This window comes from Anguilla anguilla, chromosome 3 (genome assembly GCF_013347855.1).
Source record: "Anguilla anguilla isolate fAngAng1 chromosome 3, fAngAng1.pri, whole genome shotgun sequence".
Taxonomy (NCBI): Eukaryota; Metazoa; Chordata; class Actinopteri; order Anguilliformes; family Anguillidae; genus Anguilla; species Anguilla anguilla.
The window spans coordinates 11,096,432-11,118,895 of NC_049203.1; the positions used below are offsets into that span (position 1 = coordinate 11,096,432).

General features: G+C 40.2%; 2 protein-coding genes and 1 long non-coding RNA gene across 6 annotated transcripts; 2 read left to right on the top strand and 1 right to left on the bottom strand.

The window, feature by feature from the left end:
- Nucleotides 1-7,668: 7,668 nt before the first annotated feature.
- On the bottom strand, nucleotides 7,669-9,668 carry si:dkey-34l15.1 (thiosulfate:glutathione sulfurtransferase). 2 transcript variants are annotated; one of them, XM_035408168.1, is made up of 4 exons: nucleotides 9,539-9,668; nucleotides 8,592-8,714; nucleotides 8,298-8,460; nucleotides 7,669-7,880 (listed from the first exon to the last, which is right to left on the bottom strand). In XM_035408168.1, exons 1-4 carry the CDS (start codon nucleotides 9,549-9,551, stop codon nucleotides 7,826-7,828), a joined length of 354 nt encoding a protein of 117 aa, XP_035264059.1. In that variant the 5' UTR covers nucleotides 9,552-9,668; the 3' UTR covers nucleotides 7,669-7,825. The 2 variants fall into 2 exon arrangements, with proteins under 2 accessions (XP_035264059.1, XP_035264058.1); XM_035408167.1 differs by lacking the exon at nucleotides 9,539-9,668 and adding an exon at nucleotides 9,026-9,182.
- A 1,764-nt stretch (nucleotides 9,669-11,432) lies between these two features.
- Nucleotides 11,433-15,819, top strand: LOC118222300. 2 transcript variants are annotated; one of them, XR_004764258.1, is made up of 5 exons: nucleotides 11,440-11,532; nucleotides 13,230-13,286; nucleotides 14,364-14,463; nucleotides 14,992-15,126; nucleotides 15,504-15,819. It is a non-coding gene; the product is annotated as an uncharacterized LOC118222300 (long non-coding RNA). The 2 variants fall into 2 exon arrangements; XR_004764259.1 differs by lacking the exon at nucleotides 13,230-13,286 and having other exon boundaries at nucleotides 11,433-11,532.
- A 210-nt stretch (nucleotides 15,820-16,029) lies between these two features.
- LOC118222301 (acylphosphatase-2-like) lies at nucleotides 16,030-21,220 on the top strand. 2 transcript variants are annotated; one of them, XM_035407777.1, is made up of 5 exons: nucleotides 16,030-16,117; nucleotides 16,804-17,069; nucleotides 17,316-17,332; nucleotides 17,655-17,764; nucleotides 20,744-21,220. In XM_035407777.1, the coding sequence occupies exons 2-5, from the start codon at nucleotides 17,021-17,023 to the stop codon at nucleotides 20,856-20,858; spliced, it is 291 nt and encodes a 96-aa protein (XP_035263668.1). In that variant the 5' UTR covers nucleotides 16,030-16,117; nucleotides 16,804-17,020; the 3' UTR covers nucleotides 20,859-21,220. The 2 variants fall into 2 exon arrangements, with proteins under 2 accessions (XP_035263668.1, XP_035263667.1); XM_035407776.1 differs by having other exon boundaries at nucleotides 16,088-17,069.
- The last annotated feature ends 1,244 nt before the right edge of the window (nucleotides 21,221-22,464 follow it).

Sequence of the window (22,464 nt, forward strand, 5' to 3'; positions counted from 1 at the left end):
GTTACGTCGCCATGGATGTGTCCTGGCCGCTTCCCGTCAAGGCCTTTAATATGTCGTAACACTTAGATGGCATGTCATAACACTTAGATGGTCCGGTGTGCATGCGCAGCTGCAGTGTTTCTGCGCCGCAACTAAAAAAGGCGTCACGCTAGTGTTGTCACGATACCGAAATTTTGACTTTGATACTGATACCAGGTTTAGTATTACAATACTCAATACTGAAATGATACTTGAAACTTAAATGGTGCTAATTCGATACTCGGTACCTAACGATACTGTAATTACCTTAATAGATCAGAAACGTAATGTCCACAAGGGTTGACCTCATTTCCTAATTCATGGTTTATTAACAACCTTTAAGTTGAAGCCTCTTCAACATATTAATATGCATAGGCCTATAGTGTTACAACACTGAACAATAGAAAAACATGTTAAATATATTTCAAAAATTAAACAGTTGTAAACTAAATAATCTTTAAAACAGGTCTTTCACCTTTAAATAGATTTAAAAACAGCATATTATAATAACAATACAGCATCTATCTATAATAAAATATTTCCAAATTGGAACACCTATTGCTACTGAAGTGAACTGAGTCAAAGCTTGCGCTGAATCAAAGAGCTGAGTGCACAAGCAAAAGTCACCTCACTTGGAAACCTTAGTTGCTACTGCCTTCTAGCGAAGATTCTGACAAATTACACTTTTCATCCTCTCAATCAGTAATGCGGGAGACAATTTTCCGTGGCTTTTACATTTAACTCAAAACTACCGAACGTCGGAATATTCTAATACCGAACCGTTTATTTTTAATTTTTAAAAAAAAATTTTAAGTACCGAGAAAGTGCTGAAGTTTTGGTATACCGTGCAACACTACGTCAGACACATATTCCAATCCATTGCTCAGCTTAGCAGAGAATGCACATTTCAGAGCGCCACAGAGACAGATAGAATAATAACACATGAATGCACATTTCAAATAATAAATACGACATTGAGAAAAAACGGAAGAAAGACATAATATCAACTCGCGAATTGCGTGCTGCGGGCAAAGAAGCCTACCGTTTTATTTATGTAGACATTGGCAGATGAGAAAATTTTCGGTTACGCTGACCTATAAAACGCTATATCAAAAGCTAAATCAGACATGTTATACATCGTTAGAAAGCTTATAATCTCACCTACTGAATAAATGAATTGTCAATCAAGCCAAAGCAACAGGTGTGGTATTACGCACAGCTATTTTTGAAGGTAGCCTACCCAGTGATCAAAAATGCGCGTATATTTCGCCAACGGATTGTTCAAGACAATATATGACCTCTCATTCGCAAAAAGGACATCTCTACGCGTAAAACCGATGGTAAGATTGTATATTTATTAAATGTTTAGTCCCATATATTGACTTTAGAATGAAATAGTATAAGGAAAAAAACAAAATTGTCTCGTTTATTTCGTTATTCAGTGAGCAGCGTTTTCACTGCTGTATTGGCATATTTTAGGGCTAATGTCGGGTTTATCTTGTTCCTACGGAATATTGCATTACATTACATTACAGGCATTTGGCAGACGCTCTTATCCAGAGCGACGTACAACAAAGTGTATAACCATAACCAGGAATAAGTGTGCCGAAAACCCTAGAGAGAAATACCGCTCCAAGTGCAGGGAACAACCGCATAGTTCAACTTGGACCCAGTAGGTAAAACTGATTAACGCTAACACAAACAAGAACAGCAACAACGCAGTCTATGAAAACGTTCAAGCAATAGTTAAGACGAGTTAAGACTAAGTCACCTACAGAACAACTACCTAGTTACAATCCTAAACTTACAGTCAATGTAGAGATTAAATTGAGAATACGATTTCTCTCAGCACAATGACGGATTTAAAGACTAAACGAACTCACCCGATATTGTCTTCAAATGGACCGTATTATTTATTTAGACAATGGCAGACTACAGCATAAATTGCGTATTTTGTTTACATTCAATATTAGTAATTGCAGCGAGAAACTGCAGCTGTAGGTCGTTATGTTATGGTAGCAACGGAACGAAGCGGACTATATATGTATTACCGTCATTGTTCTATTATACCACAACCCTAAGCTTACAGTCGATTTAGAGATTAAATTGAGGATACGATTTACAGCATGAATTACGTCTTTTGTTTATATTCAATATTAGTAAATGCCGCGAGAAACTGCAGCTGTATGTCGTTATGTTAGCAACGGAACGAAGCGGACTATATATGTATTACCGTCATTGTTTTATTATACCAGCGTGTTTTCGCGCGTTTGCACAGAAACTGTACAACTACCAATAAAATGGTTTAGCTTTTAAAGACTTAACGAACTCACCCGATACTGTCTTCAAATGGATCCATGCCAAAGAAAAGTAATTATTCGTCCTCTCAGAAAGGTTTTACTGAAAAACTGTTGGTAGCCTATCCTAGCATGCACGCTAGGTGGCACTGTCAGACCGTGCTTTCACTGCTAAAAACTAGACCCTACGCTGTCGGATTACTTGCGTCGCCATGGTTGTCCCTTGCCGTAAAGAAGTTAACTCGATGTCGTAATCGTTTGGATTTGGAGCTCCAGCTTTTCCGCACCCCACCTAATGAAAAAATCCAAATGGTGTGCAAACCATACGGCGGACACAGGTGCTTCCAATAGGAAAGTTGTAGAGCACATTCAGATGCATCAGTCGATGAAGTTTTGTGTTGATCTGACTTATGGTGTGGGACTTATGACCTTTTAAAGTGTGATCCTTTGTTATAGCGCCACCATCTGGTCGACATGGGTGATTTTTAGTGCCTGAGTAGTGGGGGGCCATAGGAATCCACCTACCAAATTTGGTTGGTCTACAACTTATGGCTGCTGAGCCTCAGACATTTTAGCTGAGAAAACTGCCACACCCCAACTAAAAAGTCTAAATGGCGGGCAAACAATATGGTGGACATAGGTGGGGCCAATGGCAAAGTTATAGAGCACGTTCAGATGCATAGGTCGATGAAGTTTTGTGTTGATCTGACTTATGGTGTGGGAGTTATGGCCTTTTACGCAAAACCCTTTGTTATAGCGCCACCATCTGGCCGACGTACGTGGTTTTTAGTGCCTGAGTAGTGGGGGCCCATAGGAACCCACCTGTCAAATTTGGTTGCTCCAGGACGTATGGTTGCTGAGCCTCAGACACTTTTACCGGAGAAAAATAATAATAATAATAATAATAATAATAATAATAATTAAAGCCGCAAGCGGCGTTGGGAGGGGTCCAAGCATTGGCAGCATTGCGCCCCCTATGGAACGATTTTAAAATGGCTCTGTCCTCATGATCATATGCCTTCACCCAACATATCTACTGAATATCATGATGATCGTATTAAATATTGATGACTTATGGCCAATTTTGTGCTAAGAGACGCTGTTGGATGACTTAGTTACGTCGCCACGGATGTGCCCTGGCCGCTTCCCGTAAAGGCCTTTACTATGTCGTAACACTTAGATAGTCCGGCGTGTATGCACAGCTGCAGTGTTTCTGCGCCGCAACTAAAAAAGGCGTCACACTAGTGTTGTCACGATACCAAAATTTTGACTTTGATACTGATACCAGGTGTAGTATCACGATAATTGATACTGAAACGATACTGATTCAATACTCGGTACCTAACGACACTGAAATTACCTTAATAGATCAGAAACATAATGTCCACAAGGGATGACCTCATTTTCGAATTCACGGTTTATTAAAAACCCGGTTTATTAACAACCTTTAAGTTGAAGCCTGTTCAACATATCAATAAGCGTAGGACTATAGTGTTACAGCACTAAACCATAGAAAACTATATAAAATATATTTCAAAAATTAAACAATTGTAAAGTAAATTATCTGTAAACAGGTCTTTCACTTTAAAATATATCTAAAAACAGCACATTTCAATAACAATACAGCATCTTCGTATAATAAAATATTTACAAATTAGAACAGCTATTGCTACTGAAGTGAACTGAGTCTAAGCTTGCGCTGTATCAACCACGAAAAAATCCACAAGCGCAGGTCACCTCACTTGCCAACCTTAGTTGCTACTGCCATCTAGCGAAGATTCTGACAAATCATAACTTTTCATCCTCTCAATCGGTAATGCGGGAGACACATGTCCCTGGCTTTTACATTTGACGCAAAACTACCGAACGTCGGAAAATTCTAATACGGAACCGTTTCTTTTTTTTTTTTTTTTTTTAAGTACCGAAAAAGTGCTGAAGTGTCGGTGTACTGTGCAACAGTACGTCAGACACATATACCAATCCATTGCTCAACTTAGCAGAGAATGCACATTTCAGAGCGCCTCAGAGACAGATAGGATAATAATACATATTTCATATAGCCTAATAAATACGACATAAAAAAAACGAAACGAAAAATCAACTGGACATTCCTGCTAGCATGCGTGCTGCGCGAAGAATACCTTATTATTTATTTAGCCATTGGCAGACTACAGCATTTGCGACTTTTGTTTATATTCAATAGTAATTGCAGCGAGAAACTGCAGCTGTAGACACAAGAAAGTTTGTTATATTATGGTAACAACGGAATGAGGCGGACTATATATATAGGCTATATTTACCGTCATTGTTTTATTATACCAGCGTGTTTTCGCGCGTTTGCAGAGAAACTCAATTACTATCAATAAAAATGGTTTAGCTAATTCCCAGCGTAGCCTAATGACGGATGGAGATGGGACTAAAATAATTTTCAACCGTCCACCACATTTTAGCAACGTTCCAACACTCTCGTCATCACTGTTCCATGGGTCACAAAAACTATTACACTAACGCTTACATTGCAGTGTGAAAAATCTACATTATATAATACCACTAACCTATTTAAAGACACCCAATTTCAAAAAGAACGTATATAACGAAAAGAACGTATATAACCGAAATATTTTGAGCAGTAATACTTACATAGCAACATGACATTTTATCTGTGTTTAGTAGCCTAGTATAGAGACAGAAAATCAAAGTCCTATCCGCTTCTGTTTTGCGTCAGAAAACGATGTCAGATAGGTCTATCAGCAAAGAAATGGCTTAGCTAAGCCCTTAAGTCCTCAGTAATAATAGTACTCTACAAGAAATTATGGAAATCGTTGACAACGTTTAGTTAGGTGAATCGTCTTTTATGCTACGCCACAATGCGCAAGTGAATGCGATAAGAAAATATTCCGTTGCGCTGAACTATAAAACGCTATTCCAAATGAAAAATCATACATGTTATACATCGTTAGAAAGCTTATACTCTCACCTACTGAATAAATGAACTGTCAATGAAGCCAAATCGTACGAAAAACGGCGACAACGCCTTAAGCAACAGGAATCACAAACGGATTGTCCACGACAATATATGACCACTCAGTCGCAAAAGGGACATCTCTACGCGTGAAACCGGTGGTAAGATTGTATAATTATTCAAAGTTTAGTCCCAGATATTGACTGTAGAATGACGTGGTAATTTTAAAAAAAAAGTTAGTCTCGCTTATTGCGTCATTCAGTTAGCAGCGTTTTCACTGCTGTATTGGCATATTTTAGGGCTAATGTCGGGTTCATCTTGTTGCTACGGAATATTGCATTACATTACAGGCATTTGGCAGACGCTCTTATCCAGAGCGATGTACAACAAAATGTATAACCATAACCAGGAACAAGTGTGTCGAAAACCCTAGAGGGCAGTAGCCTACCGTTCTAAATGCAGGGAACAACCGCATTGTTCAATTTAAACCCTGTAGGTTACACTGATTAACACTAACACAGACAAGAACAGCAACAACGCAGTCCATGCACAAATACAAGCAATAGTTAAGACGAGTTAAGTCACCTACGAAACAACTACATAGTTACAACCCTAAGCTTACAGTCAATTTAGAGATTAAATTGAGAATACGATTTCTCTCAGCATAATGACGGATTTAAAGACTAAACGAACTCACCCGATATTGTCTTCAAACGGACCGTATTATTTATCTAGACATTGGCAGACTACAGCATACATTGCGTCTTTTGTTTATATTCAATATTAGTAATTGCAGCGAGAAACTGCAGCTCTAGGTCGTTATGTGATGGTAGCAACGGAACGAAGCGGACTATATATGTATTAGGCTACCGTTATTATTTCATTATACCAGCGTGTTTTCGCGCGTTTGCACAGAAACCCAGAACCTATCAATACAATGGTTTAGCTGTTTCTCACCATAATGACAGATTTAAAGACTGAACGAACTCATCCGATATTGTCTTCAAATGGATCCATGCCAAAGAAAAGTAATGATTCATCCTCTCAAAGCTTTACCGTAGCGTATTATTTATTTAGACATTGGCAAAGTACAGCATAAATTGCGTCTTTTGTGAATATTCAATGTTTGAAATTGCAGCGAGAACTGCAGCTGTAGACATAAGATAGTCTGTTATGTTATGGTAGCAACGGAACGAAGCGGACTATGTATGTATTACCGTCATTGTTTTATTATACCAGCGTGTTTTCGCGCGTGTGCACAGAAACTCAGAACCTATCAATAAAATGGTTTAACTATTTCTCAGCATAACGACAGATTCAAAGACTAAACGAACTCACCCGATACTGTCTTCAAATGGATCCATGCCAAAGAAAAGTAATTTTTCATCCTCTCAGAAAGCTTTTACTGAAAAACTTTTGGTCGCCTATCCTAGCATGCACGCTAGGTGGCAGTGTCAGACCGTGCTTTCACTGATAAAAACTAGCGTCGCCATGGTTGTCGCTTGCCGTAAAGAAGTTTACTCGATGTCGTAATCGTTTGGATTTGGAGCTCCAGCTTTTCCGCACCCCACCTAATGAAAAAGTCCAAATGGTGTGCAAACCATATGGCGGACATAGGTGCTCCCAATAGGAAAGTTGTAGAGCACATTCAGATGCATCAGTCGATGAAGTTTTGTGTTGATCTGACTTACGGTGTGGGAGTTATGACCTTTTAAACTATGATCCTTTGTTACAGCGCCACCATCTGGCCGACATAGGTGATTTTTAGTGCCTGGGTAGTGGGGTGCCATAGGAACCCACCTACCAAATTTGGTTGGTCTACAACGTATGGTTGCTGAGCCTCAGACATTTTTGCGGAGAAAACTGCCACGCCCCAACTAAAAAGTCTAAATGGCAGGCAAACAATATGGCGGACATAGGTGGGGCCAATGGCAAAGTTGTAGAGCACGTTCAGATGCATAGGTCGATGAAGTTTTGTGGTCATCTAACTTATGGTGTGGGCGTTATGGGCTTTTACGCGTTACCCTTTGTTATAGCGCCACCATCTGGCTGACTTACGTGCTTTTTAGTGCCTGAGTAGTGGGGGGCCATAGGAACCCACCTGCCAAATTTGGTTGCTCCAGGACTTATGGGTGCTGAGCCTCAGACACTTTTAGCGGAGAAAAATAATAAGAATAATCCTAACAGATACAATAGGGTTCCACCAGCTTCGCTGCTTGGACCCCTAATAATAAGAATAATCCTAACAGATACAATAGGGTTCCACCAGCTTCGCTGCTTGGACCCCTAATAATCCTAACAGATACAATAGGGTTCCACCAGCTTCGCTGCTTGGACCCCTAACAACACAGAGACAAATGCCAGAAAGAATGCCTCAGACTCACTACAGACTAAATATACTTCTCAAAGCTTTTATTTTATGTGTTTGGAGTGATTCCACATTGACAAATATAAAATAGCAAAAAATGATAACAGCATCATTAATATGCTCAGTGCTTTTTGTTCTTCATTACAGTACAGATAACAATGTTGATTTTAGCTGCTCCATTTATTTCCCCCCCTTCTCGGACCACTCTTTGTACCCACCAGCATAGTTGCGGGCACTGAAAGCAAAGAGGACAGAAGAGCATTTCATTAATTAGAGGCCCTTAACACTACAAATATGGATCACATACAATCATGGTTCTTTAAGAGTACTACCATGCAAACATGACACAAAACTGGAAGAAAAACGAACACCATCACATGAGGGTTTGTCTCAGATTTGGTTCCAAGTTTTGCTTAAGCTTGGAAGAAATTAAACGAAGTGCTTCAAACTCAACCACTACAATAATATCAGATTTACCATTCGCAGAGGTATACATCTCTGATTCCTTATATACAAGTAATTAAAAACGTGCCCACAAAAATCTTAAGGTTGCCACAGGCCTGTGTATTAGGTGAATGCCAGAGTGGAAAAAAAATCAAATTTCTATGTCAGCGTTTATTAGTCATGACTGTCGCTTGAACATCATACATACTTTTTGAATCCAAGGCTCCGCGCCTTTTCTGTCGCAGCCCCTCCACGCCGACCCATCTGACAGTGGAAAACCAAATCTGGAGCATCAGGTGTCGGTTTCCGGACCCCAAATTTCGCCTGGAAAGCTTCTGGGTCCAGGCTCAATTCGGTCTCTACGGTGTCCACTGTGGAACACACGAAACAAATGTCAGGCAACAGGGTCACTCGTTGCCCGGGGGAAAAAAAGCATAGACATGCGTCTATGGAACAAAGTATGTCATATACATTTCCAGCCGGTTTCATCGTGGAATCTCACCAGGAATATTTATGGTTCCCGGAATAGCCCCTTTATCCACCTCCTCTTTGGAGCGCACATCGATTACCAGAAGACTGGAACTCTTCTTTTGGAGAGCCTTGAGTTCATCGTAGGAGATTACATCTGGGAGAGTATGTGCAGATTCGTGATTTCCAAATTTGTTCACATCTTTGATATATCTAGCCCTACATAAACTTAACAGAATACGATTAAAACTGGTAGCCCACACTCATTTGTAAACCTCTGTAGGTCTATTTACAAAAACATGCTCGGTGCGGTTATTTGTGCTTCCGCAATGACAACGCATAATCAGCCAGGAAAACACAATGCATTCACACAGGATAGGCTACAACGTCAATGAAAAGGCCTGAATGCAATTGCGCGAAACAGGATTTTAAGAAATAATAACTTGCACAACCTGTCCTGTAGCCTACCTTGGCTGTTAGAAACCAGATAACAGGCTGATATGCGACTGGAAAGATTAAGGCAGATCGCTGGATTCTGTCTAACGACATAACGATACATTTCAGTAGGCTACTGTCTTCAAACAGTGTTAGTTTCTCTGTGGATGTGGATTTTGTCTATAAAGGGGTCTCCTACAAACGTCAAGTTAAGCAATGTGCGGAAGTACACTTCGTGCGTACAGAAAATACGGCGTTAGCGTACCCGGTACTGTGATGTAACTAGCAACCGATAAACCTGTTAGCGGCGAAAAGTAACATGGCTATCTTCATTTTCCTTTAAAACAACCGTTTCGGCATACGAAAGTGCTACTTAATGTGTCGCGTATAAAGCTCCAAGGAAATTAATTTAGGATAAGATGCCTAATACAATGAACATGTTGGCTTGTTACTGAGATATTTCAAATGAAACGATATTATGCACGAATAAACGCGGTTCTGATAGTAAATAAAACATAAATGAAAGGATCTCCTCTAATGTCTTACCTGTGTTTGCCATTGTGACAAGTGCGTACGACAATTCTAAAGGAAGAAATCGCCGGGTTAACGTCTCACAGACGTGTCGTCGGGAAATGAAGTTCACAGCTTTACTGCGTGTATCCAGATAGGCGTTCCTGTTGTAGGCGTTCCTGTTGTACTTCGCTTCCTATAAGTTGCAAAGCGTTTCTCAACATACACAGGCTACACTTGTTGACCTGAACCGCTCACTCAAATTCACTGTTTCTTGGGTGGGGCTCCAGCCTATAGTCTTTCAACATAGCAACAACGCACAAGGAGTGAGGAAGCATATTCTGCCGAGCGGATAGGCTAACTAAGAAAAAAACAACCTCTTCTCCCAAGTGTATCTTGTCGTATTCAGCGTACAAGAGCTATTCCCATGTTGACGTAATTAGGCTACATAAGATTTAAGAGAGGGTTCAAGCGAGGACAAAATGGACTACGTCTGTCCATTTATCCTAGACTACACATAATAATAATATTAAATAAATAAACAGTAATTCCCTCTGTCTGCGTAAATGCTTTGGGTAGGTAGCTTACTCAAGAACTCACTTATCCGTATTTATCAACTGCTTTTTTCTGTGTGAAATAAAGCAGATCCGCCATAAGATATATAAAGTAGGCAACAGAAAGTCAGTTCATCCCAACAGTTAGGCATTCAAAGGATTAATTCGGGAATCGTAGCCTATTTCATTGTAAAATACACTACATGGACAAAAATGTGGACACCTGACATCCAACATCTCATCCAAAATTATGGGCATTAATATGGAGTCGGTACACCCTTTGCTGCTATAACAACCTCCACAATTCTATAAAGGCTTACTAGATCTTACTGCAGGGATTTGCTTCCATTCGCCCAGAAAAGCATAAATGAGGACGGGCGCCGGTTGGGCGATTAGGCCCGGCTCCCAGTCTGCTATCCAGGTGATCCAAAAGGTGTAGAATGGAGTTGGTCAGAGCTCTGTGCAGGCCGGTCATGTGATGTTCTGTGTAAGGACCCACACGCAGACCAGGGAAATCCAAAAACGTGGTCTTTATTCAGTCCGAGGTTCGAAGCCAGGTAATCAGAGAGAGTACGGTGCCGAATCGAGTTTCCAAAATAGTGAAAAAACAGGCGAAAAGTCAAAAACCAGGAGATCAGAGTGGCGAAGGTACAAAAGGGACAGACAAAAGAGAAGTCAAGGCAAAGCGAAGGTCAAACCAGAAGCAAACAAAACCAAAAGGGGCAGGCAAACTCGAAGTCGTACAAAGGGGTGTCGCAGGAATCTCGATAGACAAAGGCTTACTAACAATCAGCACAATGAATTAGATCAACGTTCTGACACTGAACAGATGGAAAAGACTGACATTTATACACTGGGGAAGATAACAATCAAGGAGGGGTTAAGTGAGTGAGGGAGGAGTAACAAACAACATCCAGGTGAAGAACATTAGGAAAACTAATTCAATGACAGGGGACTGACAAAACGCGGACTGGAATCACATAGGCAACAATGATAATAGACGGCCTGGGTGAAGCAGGTAAAACACGTACATAGAGAGAGAGGTGCAGTCAGAGCAAGAGACAGGTGCAGGCAATTGCAGAACTCAGCGTTAGAACAGGCTAGAAAGAAAAGGGGCGGAGCTACAGCGCAGCATGGAAAAGGGGAGACTGGTTAATGTATTAGTATAGTGATCTAAACTATCAAAACCCCAAAACTAGTGTGTGTTAGTCCATTAGTAATATTCACATGTTAGTATATTAGTGAGGTTAGTACTTTACAATCTATAAATTAGTAGGGATTAGTAGAAATTAGTAAAACTAGAAATAAGCAGGAAGTAAGTAAAGCGAGACTGGAAAGAAGGGGGGAAACCACGAAAACCCGGAACCACCCGAATAGTGAAATCACACAAGTACAGAGGAGTGAAGCAGCTCAGGGAACACAGACACAGAGACAGTACTGGGGAGACAAGTGACCGGGACTTACAGACTACAACAGGTCAAGTTCATCCTAAAGCCGGGCACCCACCGCACGCGTATCGACCGCGAGCGCACTACGCGCGTATTACGCGCGTAACTGAAGCGTAGTTTTTCGCTTCTGTTCTATTTTTTCGGCTTGTCGCGCGTCACGATGGCCTGTTTATACACAGAAATATGCTCTAAAATGCTAGGTATACATGCTCTGATTTATATTTCATCCTTATATTACTGGGGGTGTGTCCCTAGTTACCTCCCAGATATTTTATAAGCAGCTAAAAAAATACAAGCCTTTTCGTTTTGTAAAAATAAATAAATAAATAAATAACTGGAACCTGGGGAAAAGGCAAACTTAGTTTCGCTGTCTTATTTTGCGGAGGGGGTGGGGTAAATTTGAAAATACACCACAGAAAGACGTAGCCTATTGAATGACGTAGAAGTGAATGCACCGAGCAGCGGTTTGTTAGCTCGAGTGTTGGAAGGTAGTTTTTAACCAACCATTGCTCAGCCTATTTGACTTATCCGATGTCTTCGTTCGCCGTGCTTTCAAAAAGGGCTTGTTAATAAAAATCAGATAATCCACAGAGCTTTAAAAAAATCAGATTATTTAGTGGTCTTGCCGATGAAAATGCACCTATTTTATAAATGAAGTTGTAAGCAAGCCTTTATTGCACTTGTACTTCAAAGCTTCCGGTGTTCATGGCGTTGTGGTGTTCATATCCCTTCAAGATTAAACTGTTACTGTCTTTTTCATGATTAGCTGATTTTACTAAATCTGATCCTATAAATGTTTTGACGTGAATGACAAGACAACACGGGAATTCCCAATGGTTGATTACGGATTATTTATTATTATTATGATCATTACATATTCTTCATGAAATTGGCACGCTTGTTAACCAAGCAAATAAATTAATACAGTTTGAGATTGATTGTTATGCAGGCTACGTTGCGATTTAAGTTTATGGTAATTCTTGAAAGCGTTTACTTTCTCACGTATTTACGAGTTAACGAAATATTACCAAATGAACAAACTGAAAAGGGTCTCTCACCAAAGTATTCACTTAACCCATAATCAACAGTCGTGAACAAACGTGAAATACACGATGTAATCCCACTGCAGACTGCGAGAGCTACTAGGAATATAGAGCTTTAAGCAAGCCTTTGCGCGACACAAACGGAACCAGTGGAGACACGCTACGCGTCGCGCCGTGCTGCTTCGCCGTGCTGTTTACGCGACGCTTACGCGACGCGTGCGGTGGGTGCCCGGAAACCACTAACTCGGCTGTCGTTACAGTATCTTTTCCTTGCAATACAAGTAGCCTGTAATTTCGTCAGTTTGTTCATGTTAACTTGTTACTTATGGAAATACTTAGGCATGCTGGTTTTATGTGGGGCAATCATGTAATTCTACGCAGGATAACAAAGGTTTATGAACACATGTAGCTATGTTAAAAGACATAAATGCGATAAAAACAATGAAATGTAGAGAAGTCAGATAAGCAAACCGTTGTGCTTTATGTTTTATGCAGGCTACCTGCTGTCAAACGCTTCGGTTTGCGTTTTCATTTGTTTTTTTAAGAAACTAAAAAGCCATTATAATAGCCACATCACATTAAAATTCCATATTGCCATTACAAAAAGCATACATCTGGCCTGTGCAATACTTTAGATCCCAGCATTTCAAATGGTTTGGATGTTTTTCCCTCCAAAATACAGTGAACAAGAGGCCCTTTCCAACATGGAGTTCTATGAAAGAAACTGTCGGGAATTCAGGTAGCTAGACATACAGGGGACTATTTCCTTTCTGTCGTATACCTAGAATATAGAACATAAAACAATTAAATTTACATAAGTCGGATAAACAGTCCATTTTGATTTGTGTTATATAGGTTACCTGCCTGTCAGTTAGCGTTTTCATTTGGTTTTATGAAACCAAACAGCCCGTTACAATATCACATTAAAATAGGCATTATTAAAATAATCCTGTTGCAAAATACCAAGGCAATTCTGTAATAGTTTAAATCCCAATATTTCGAAAAATGTTGGCTGTTATCTCTCCAAAATACAATGAAGAGAGTTCCTATCCAACAAGGGAGTTTTATGAAAGCAAACAACGAGTATTAATGTAGTTACTAGGCCACACGGTAGCCTACCTTTTCCGTTTCAGCCTTAGGTTATGGAACATGAATTAAACGAGTCAGTTTAAGAATATTCGTTGGCTAATGTTGTGCAGTTCGTTCTTTCGATAAGCAGCTGAAATTGGGCTATAAGCAAATAAAAGTCATATAGGCCTATTATTGGAGCATATATAGGTCTTTCATTACCCTGGGGCACTTATACGATTATTATCGGTAAATGAATCTTGTATGATCATTACCCAGAACGTGAAACAAAATCGGTAGAAGACACGGAATTATTAGGCATGACCTATGTCCTACGAGTTTTGAATGTATGGCAATGAAATATTTGCATTCATAAGCGCAATGAATACATTTTGTACACCATGGTAATGAAGAAATGCTGAATACAGTATTAATGAAACCCACTGGGCATGTATTAGGAACAAGCTTTGGCCTTTTTGTCATTATATGTTCACAAATGGTTCAGTTCTAAGATCGTTAGATCCAGTTCCAAAATTGTAATTGCCCTTTAAAAAATAAAAAAAAATCTTAATAATCAATTTTGGCCTGATTTTGACCTTACTTACTTTTTTTCTCCTTTGAATTGGCTTCGTTCTTTTAGAGAACTTTGCATGCAGAGTTTCTATTGGATGTTTGTGCAAATTAACTAAATGGATTTTTAAAGTGAGATTCACACATAGCCCGATTTTAAATGGCCTTGTTTTCACAGCATCCCCCTGTGGGTGGCACCATTACTCCATGCTGCTTCAAGGTGTAAAAGTGACCGAACGAGACGCAAGAAAACATACAAACTCATCCAGCACAAACTGGTAGGTGGGAAAAGGGACAGCTCTACCGTAGGCAGAGGTGGAAGGTCCAGGTTCAGAAAGTAAAATTCCTTCCCAGTTCTTTTGTTCCAATCAACTGGATTTGCTAATGAACACAATTCTTCGGCCAGGAGATGGAACTAATCAGTGAAATCCGCTGGCCGAGTTCATGTGTGGAAAAAACACACAACGGGATTTTAACTTCCTGACCCCTGGACTTTTCACCTCTGAACTTAGGTGATGCTCAAAGATCACCAATTATTTCTCTGACTCTGTATATTTGGTAGAGGAGACAACACAATCTGACCTTTGCAACATAAATGCACCGAAAAAATGAGTCGCTGCATTTCAGGAATTAATCTGTTTCTTACATTAAAAAGTTCCCTTTTAATATTTAATTCAGCTTTTAAGATGCTGTGCGTTTTTATATTCAGGTGTTCATTGTGAGTATACTGAGTACTTATACTGCAGTTCTCATTAAATTGCCAAATAACAGTTTTTCAAACACCGAACTCTCTCTCTCCTACTCAGTTGCACTGTAAGTTGGGCTGCAGTACTGATGAGAAGTTTCGCCCGACCTATGTCTACCCTCTAGCACTGAAACAGCTTGTGCGTACTGTGTTCCCCAATGAAGTGTGCAACTACCCCGATCCCAATCATGCCAAGGTACCAGATCACCAACATTACCACTCTCATTGAGTAATTTGATGTTTTTATCAGGTTTATACGAATGCATTTTTAGCGGTTTCTGCTTTTGGCTGATTAGAATGATCCGGCTTAGTCAGGTGTTTTTTTTTCCTTTTGTGTTTTTCTATGAAGAAAATCCCAGCAGCAATGCTCCAACATCTAGTATAAAGCCTTCACAGAAGAGTGGAGGTTATTATAGTAGCAAAAGGTGGACCAACTCCATATTAATGGCCATAAATTTGGATGAGATGTTGGATGTCAGATGTCCACATACTTTTGGTCATGTCGGGTATTTGCAGATATCATTCTGTGTGTGTTAATGAGTATCTTTTGCTGTGTGTTTGCTTTATGCCTAGGTGGTGATAGTCACTTTGGAAGACCTCAATGCAGTACGTTTGCGTGACCATTTGGAGCCATAACTGAGTTGACTCATGCATAGATATTAATAACAGCTTTGTGATTGTACGTGCTTTTAAGCATGCTGGTTTGTCTAAAAGCAGTTCAACTGAAAATAAGTGATAATATATTTCTTTATTTATATGTTTGGAAGCTTCTGAAGCTACAGATCACCAGATTTACTTTGCAGTATACGGTTCAGTCAAAATTCAGAGAGTAAAAATGTTTAGTTGTACGAATGTTATATTTTACTGACACATTAAATTCCTAGTTTGATGCAGTCTCAGTGTCATTTTTGATGCATTAAACTATGCAAAAGAGCTGGATTTCCTTGTGTCTTGACTTCAGACTGCCTCGGAAAACGTTTAGTCTCTTCTGTTCAAGCTAAAGGTAAAATTAAAGGTCTGGCAGGGAGTTCAACAACTTCTTGTTTGTTACGTTCTGAGCCACTCCTGGGGAGCAGGGTTGCCAGGTCAGAGCCCTATGCTCTCTAAACGCGCCCACTAAGGGACAGGCCCCCAGACGAAACCGTCGACGGGGGCGGGGCTGAATGAAAACTTTACCAGATTTACAGGTACATTCATAATTTCTTGCACCACGCTTTGTCTTTTCGTGCCCACAATGTATTTGAAAAGTAACGCTAAAACGCTATCCGAGGTTTTGTCCACTCCCCCATTAAAATGACATTATAATCACTTGGCAGTCGCGCTTTTCCAGAGTGACATACAGTCTTCAGGGTATTAGCCCGTGGACATGGTAACACCACACTGGAGCTGTTTCTTGGAGTGGTGATTTTTGGAAATCAGTTCCGCTAAATTGATGGTGGTAGGATAACGTACGTTTGTGTAATTGGTCACGTGTAGCAAACGAATTGCCTTTTAAAAAGCCCTTAAAACATTTCACAGACGTGCTTTTAACGGTCTGTAAACGTCAGTTGTTACGCAATTTAAATGGACGGTACTATTTTACTATATATAGACATACTCTTAGTTGTATCATTGTTTATTTTAACTCCGTTGCCTTTAGCATGTGTTTTTTATTGTCCAATGTCTTTTAAATGCGGTCGTTCCTTTGTGTAAAGCGCTTTGTAGGCTACAATGCTCGAGAGGCGCGGAGTAAATTCACCTTTGGTTCCGTTCACCATATACCACGTCCCACTTTTATATATTCTGTTTATATAAATGTGTGCTGTTTAAATAAACTTTTTGGTCATTCAACAAGAAATGGAAATCTCTTTGCTATGATTGGTTGCTGTTTAAGGAGCTACGCCCACAAGGGATGATCCAGCTTGAACTGTCCGCCATTTTGGCTCGAGGGTTTCCTTCAAACGAAACATTGTAAGGCGGATACACAGGCCGCTTCTTAAACAAGTCTGAATTGTTATGTTGAATAACACCGCAGCTGCCGCCTCCGGTCACAAAGTGAATCGCACTGCACATTTTTAGAACATAGCTGCACTTACTTGTTTTTTTCTGCAATGTCACGACTGGTTTCCGTGGACTACGAGGTGTTCGGACAAGTGCAAGGTAAAGCACGGCACCATATATGATTTTGCTATTTTGTGTTTCTGCTAATGTGATGGCTAAATATCAATATTTTCCCATTCAATATAAAGAGAGGGAAGGTTTTTATGCTTTTGTGAAGCCTCCTAATTCTGAAATTTATGTTATGAAGTTATGATGAAATATTTCCACAAAAACTTGGACATCAAGTTCCTGCAGTTGTTCAAAATGTACTTGTCCTGTTTTGTGTGTTTTTTTTTTTTTTGGCAGGTGTATTCTTCCGCAAGGTGTGTTTCTGGTTCCTGCATTGATGTTGAAAGGTCCAGTAGAAGTCTGTGTAAAGGAGAGGGGCTATGAACACAAGAATATTATAATTTGCCAATTCAGTAATAAGATTGCGTGATTGTGTGTATGTGGGTGGGTGGGTGGGGATGGGGGGCGGGGGTTAATGGAGGGAGTGGGCATAAACATAATAATCTGCAATTTTAATTGTAAGATTGCATTTTAAAAATATGATATGGATATTGGCATAGTCCAAACGCTGAATGGTCTGATGTGCTTCAGTCGCATACTGCTTTTGTGTTCTTGCCCTCCATCCCTACCTGACAGTATACACAGAAAGAGGGGTGCCGACTGCAGCTAGTGGGCTGGGTGCGGAACACAAACTGGGACACGGTGGAGGGCCAAATCCAGGGCCCGAAGGAGGCTGTTGAAAGTATGTGAGTATCATCTCTCAAGCTGCTCTGACTGACTGTGAATGCATCTGTCTGCAAAAAGAATACAACTATATAAGGCTGTTGTTCTCATAACAAACGTCACTACTCAAACATACAATACAAGAAAGGTGGCCGTTAAAGCAATTCATTATATGCTAATTTGTCAATAAATGCAATGTGATACATATTTAGCATGTGACACATGTTTAATGTCCCCTTTCATAAATTGTGTACTTTGCAAACGCTGAGTTGTTGCACCAATTAGGCTGCAGTGACAGAATTGCTGTATGGACACTGCAGAAAACAGTGTTAATGTATTTGTCCAGCAGAGGGAGCTATATCTCCAAAAATTCCATAATGCAATTTGGCTTTGGTTTGTGGAAGCAAAACCTAGTGCATCTGATGAAGCCTTTAAATAAACACTGACGTTTAATCCTGATGTTGTCTACATTTTATGCATGTGGCCCGTGTCCACTGGGTAAAAAAACACCCTACTTTATTGGGCCATCTCTGATAAAGCCTCTTCATTGAATTTTAAACCCCAACTCAATATTTTTCATTTAGAAACAACCTGTCACTCATCAATAAATCAGTGAATTACTTTTCCCACTTCACAATTCTGAGAAGCTGTTTTTCTTCAGTCTATACCACTTGTTTTTACTACAAAACACATATCATAATTTTTTTTTTTTGCTGTGATAGATGTGTCGCTTAACATTCATCATGACCTGATTTCATAACTGCAGGGTTACAAAAGACTCATTAAAAAAAATTTGTACCCCAACGGTGTACCACTGCTATAAAAAATACATATGAAAAGGGCAATGTTTTTCCCTACTGGTAGGTCACTCCAGGAAAAGTAATTACATTTTATGCAGAAAATATACAATTTTGTGGGATTTCACTGCTGTTGAACTCAGGGTAAGGTCATTTTGACCCTGAGGACAACATGAGGGTAAATAATAATGCAAATCTCCACTGGTTATATTGATATTAGGTGATATTCACTGTTTTAGATGTTGGAATGCACAAAGGAAATGATTTATTACCTAGTATGTAGTAAGTCTCCACACAGTGTAAGGAAAGAAAATCCCAGTTGGGCTGTTATTATGCTTATATTATACGCTGTTATTATCTATTGACTTTCAGTGGGGCCATACAAGTGCCCTGCTCTGTGTGTTACAGTATATTACTGCTTTATCTAATAAAATAAAATCAGAGAACAAACTGGGTTTGGGCTAAATGAGGTAAGCTAAAATTGTAGAGTAAAGGACCAAAGCTAGTAGAACTGTAGACACGCATATACACACACACACACATACACACACACATAAAAATATAGTTTTATTTAATTGCAGGTAAAAACACAAGCCCAGAAGCCAGAGAGTTCAGTGTGTGGATCCATATCATTAGGTGATATTGCTGTCCAGTCTGATGTAGTCCTGCACTCGTCCCTCTACTCTGATGGCCACTGAGCAGTATGTGTGTTATCAGTGTGCACAAGCACTGTGTGACGCATTTGCGTTTATACAGAGACTTAAATTAGTACAAAATAACTATTGAAAACATTGGCATTTATATATTGTGCATTAAATGTATTATTTCAAAATGGATCATACTTTTTTTGTCAGAAGCTGGGATGCTTTCGGTGATGCACAAGCAGCTCTAGAAACCATAGTTTACTTGCTTGTTGCATTACCCAGTGATCAGTTTCCCCATAGTACTGACTAAACCATTTGTTTTTTCCACTAGAATAACTTAATCACAGATCCTAAATGGTTCCTGTAATTTTCTTTCTTTGACCTAAATTTACTGTAATTGAGACATTACAGAGTAATTAAAATCTCTGTCTCCTCTCATTCATATTACATTGTGTAGAGGAAATTTACTGACATGATACAGTGAAGGCACATCTCTAAGACAAGAGTACGAGTCTTGTGTTTGCTTATATACTTAGTGTTAATATTTTATGGACATACAGACATGGAAAATAACAAGTGTCTGAGGCCTGCGTTTTATTCGCTCTGTCCCAGAACTGTGACAATGTGGGCAAGTGGTGTCAGAAAACCAAAGATTTATATAGTGTCACATTGAAACTAAAATTCAGTTTCCTATTTGACCTCATTGTTTCTACCCAAACTGAAAGAATGAGGCCACGTTTAGCTACAAAATGGTGTCACAATGTCACACTACAGAGTGGTGTTCAGGTTGTTCTTGGAATCAGTTATGTGTCAAATATTGTTTTTACAATTGTGGCAGTATGCCAGTGAAATTAAAAGGGTGACAAATGCTCTCAAATGTAGTCAATCCCCCCCCTAACAACAGACACATGAACACACCACACACACGCACATATTGACATTCACACACTTCTACTCACTGTGGTGGGCCAGCTGATATTTACATGTCTTGGAATGGTCATTTATTCCCACTGAATTTTCAGAACTGTTCCCTCAAAAAGATTTCAAAAGTTCAAAACTGGAGCAGACCAGGTGACCTTGAGATAGTGAGACAGAGCGAGAGTACGGAAGAGAGAAGCAGGCCAGAAATAGGCCATCCTAGAGAGAAGGTTCTGGGGGGAACAAACTGTGGATAAATATAAATATCTTTTAGTAGGTCGCTGGCAATAACCCATATTATACTGGTTGCAACCCTTGATGTAGCACAAGCGGTCTGGTCCTCCTGGATTAAAAGAGGCATCTTTAGTTGTTTCGGGAGTGTAAAGTAAGTTTGGCAGACTTGGTCCATCAGCCATCAGACATTCATATTTGATGTGCTTCTGACATGTCTGAACCATTTTCACTGGCTGTCAGATGAGACAAGAAAGGACTCCTGAAAGGATGGATTCCTTTACAGACATATAGCAATGGTTTACCCACTCATAGATAATATACAGCCAACTGAAACGAACAGTAAAGTATGGAATCTATCTTTCTTTTTCTCTCTCCATTTGTCTGTCTGTGTCTCTCTGTCTGTTTTTAGGAAAAATTGGTTGAGAACCACAGGCAGCCCTATGTCCCGAATTGACAAGGTCAACTTTGCCAACGAGAAAGAGATCCCTGCCCTAGAGTTCAACTCTTTCACCACAAGATACTGAAGGGTTAACTCCTGCCCTGCATCTCATGCATCAGCAGGTGTAAGGTGGCCTGCATCACTTTTAACTCTTCATCTGCTCCCCCCATCTGTGCATCCCATCAACTGATCATTTAGTGCACTGGAAATTTTAAAGAATGGCATGTCCATCTATTTAGAAAGAAACATGCCACTGAAGGAATCGGTCTGCAACATTTGTGTAATAAAATATATTTGTGTGTCTACTGATGTAATCGAATTAAAAAAAAACAACAAAACAAGAAAACATTAGCACTGTTAGCTACATTGTCATCTACCAAAAAGTGTTTGTAATATACGAGTCCAGTCAATTTCAGATGATATGATCGGATTAAACTGTAGAGCATTTTGCAGTGTTGGATTCTCTTTCTGCCCTCTGATCTTCCTGGCAAGCACTGTTGTGATGCAATTATGCTACCGGCACAGAATGCCATCTCCTATTTTACACGAATAGAGCTCAAACTCTTGATATCTATTTATATCTTGCCGGTTCTTAGAAGCAAGATAATAACTGTAGAAGCTTCCACAAACTCCTTTATAGCCCTGTCTGCATCCAAATATGAGATTCAGAATTAACACAGCAGCTCAAGGTGTGGTCCACCCTTAGGTCCAGCAGGTTATTTTTAAGCCTGTGATGTTGATAGCTCTTGCAGTGTTTTCTTGGATTGACTTCCCTGTTCTGCAATGGGTAGAGGGGGATGGAGTGAGAGAGAGAGAGAGGTTGCAGGTGCGGGTATAATGAAGAGGCTCTTAGCAACAACAGTCAGGTGTGCCTACAGTATATACGTGGTAAGTGTTGCAGGTACTCCGCAGTTGTAAGTTGGAGTGCCATGGGTGGGGGGAAGTTATGGCGATTCCAAGGGCACTGACTGACGGACCCTCGAAGATATTAGGACGTAGGACTTTCTGGGTCGATGTGAGATCTTTTCTTGGGGCCCAAAATACTTGGTGGTACCCCTGGCTTTAAGCTTTCTTTCTGCATGTCTGTGTTTCTGCTCCTGAAGCCACATCTTCATCCAGTGTAGTCTCTAACAGAGGCCAGGGACAGGGGATTGATGGAGGGAGCGGTATCAGGTGTGTTGTATCAAGAAAAGGTTTTGCTGTTTTTGCCGAGTTTTTACGTGGTGTGGCGTATTCATACCTGCATTTTCAAGTTATTGGGACAACTATCGACACTTTCCAAAAACAGCAAGTATAATTGCGATGGAATTCAGCACCCAAGCCGAACAACCCCCAGTGCCTTCCCAACTTCTCACCACAAGGCTATGTCCTGTGTGGGGCTGTGTATGAACTGAAGGGGGTTTAGTGCAAACTGCTGCAATCTGCAGAAAGTGGGCTTGTGTAAGCACTGTGAGGGCCAGGCCGTGGCTACCGAGAGCGGCCCCGATGTCCTGTGCTCAGCTCTTTCTCTTTGTCATGCCGGATTGTGGATGGGTACCCTTTCAGAAAAGAGGGGCTGGGGTAAGGGTAGCTGTGAGGACAGACACCGGCGGGGGGTCAGATGACATTGGTCTGATGCGCTCTATTGTTTTTGGGCAAGCCATGGAATGTGTGTGCCATGGAAGAGGGGGGATGTTTCTTTTGCTGTGCAG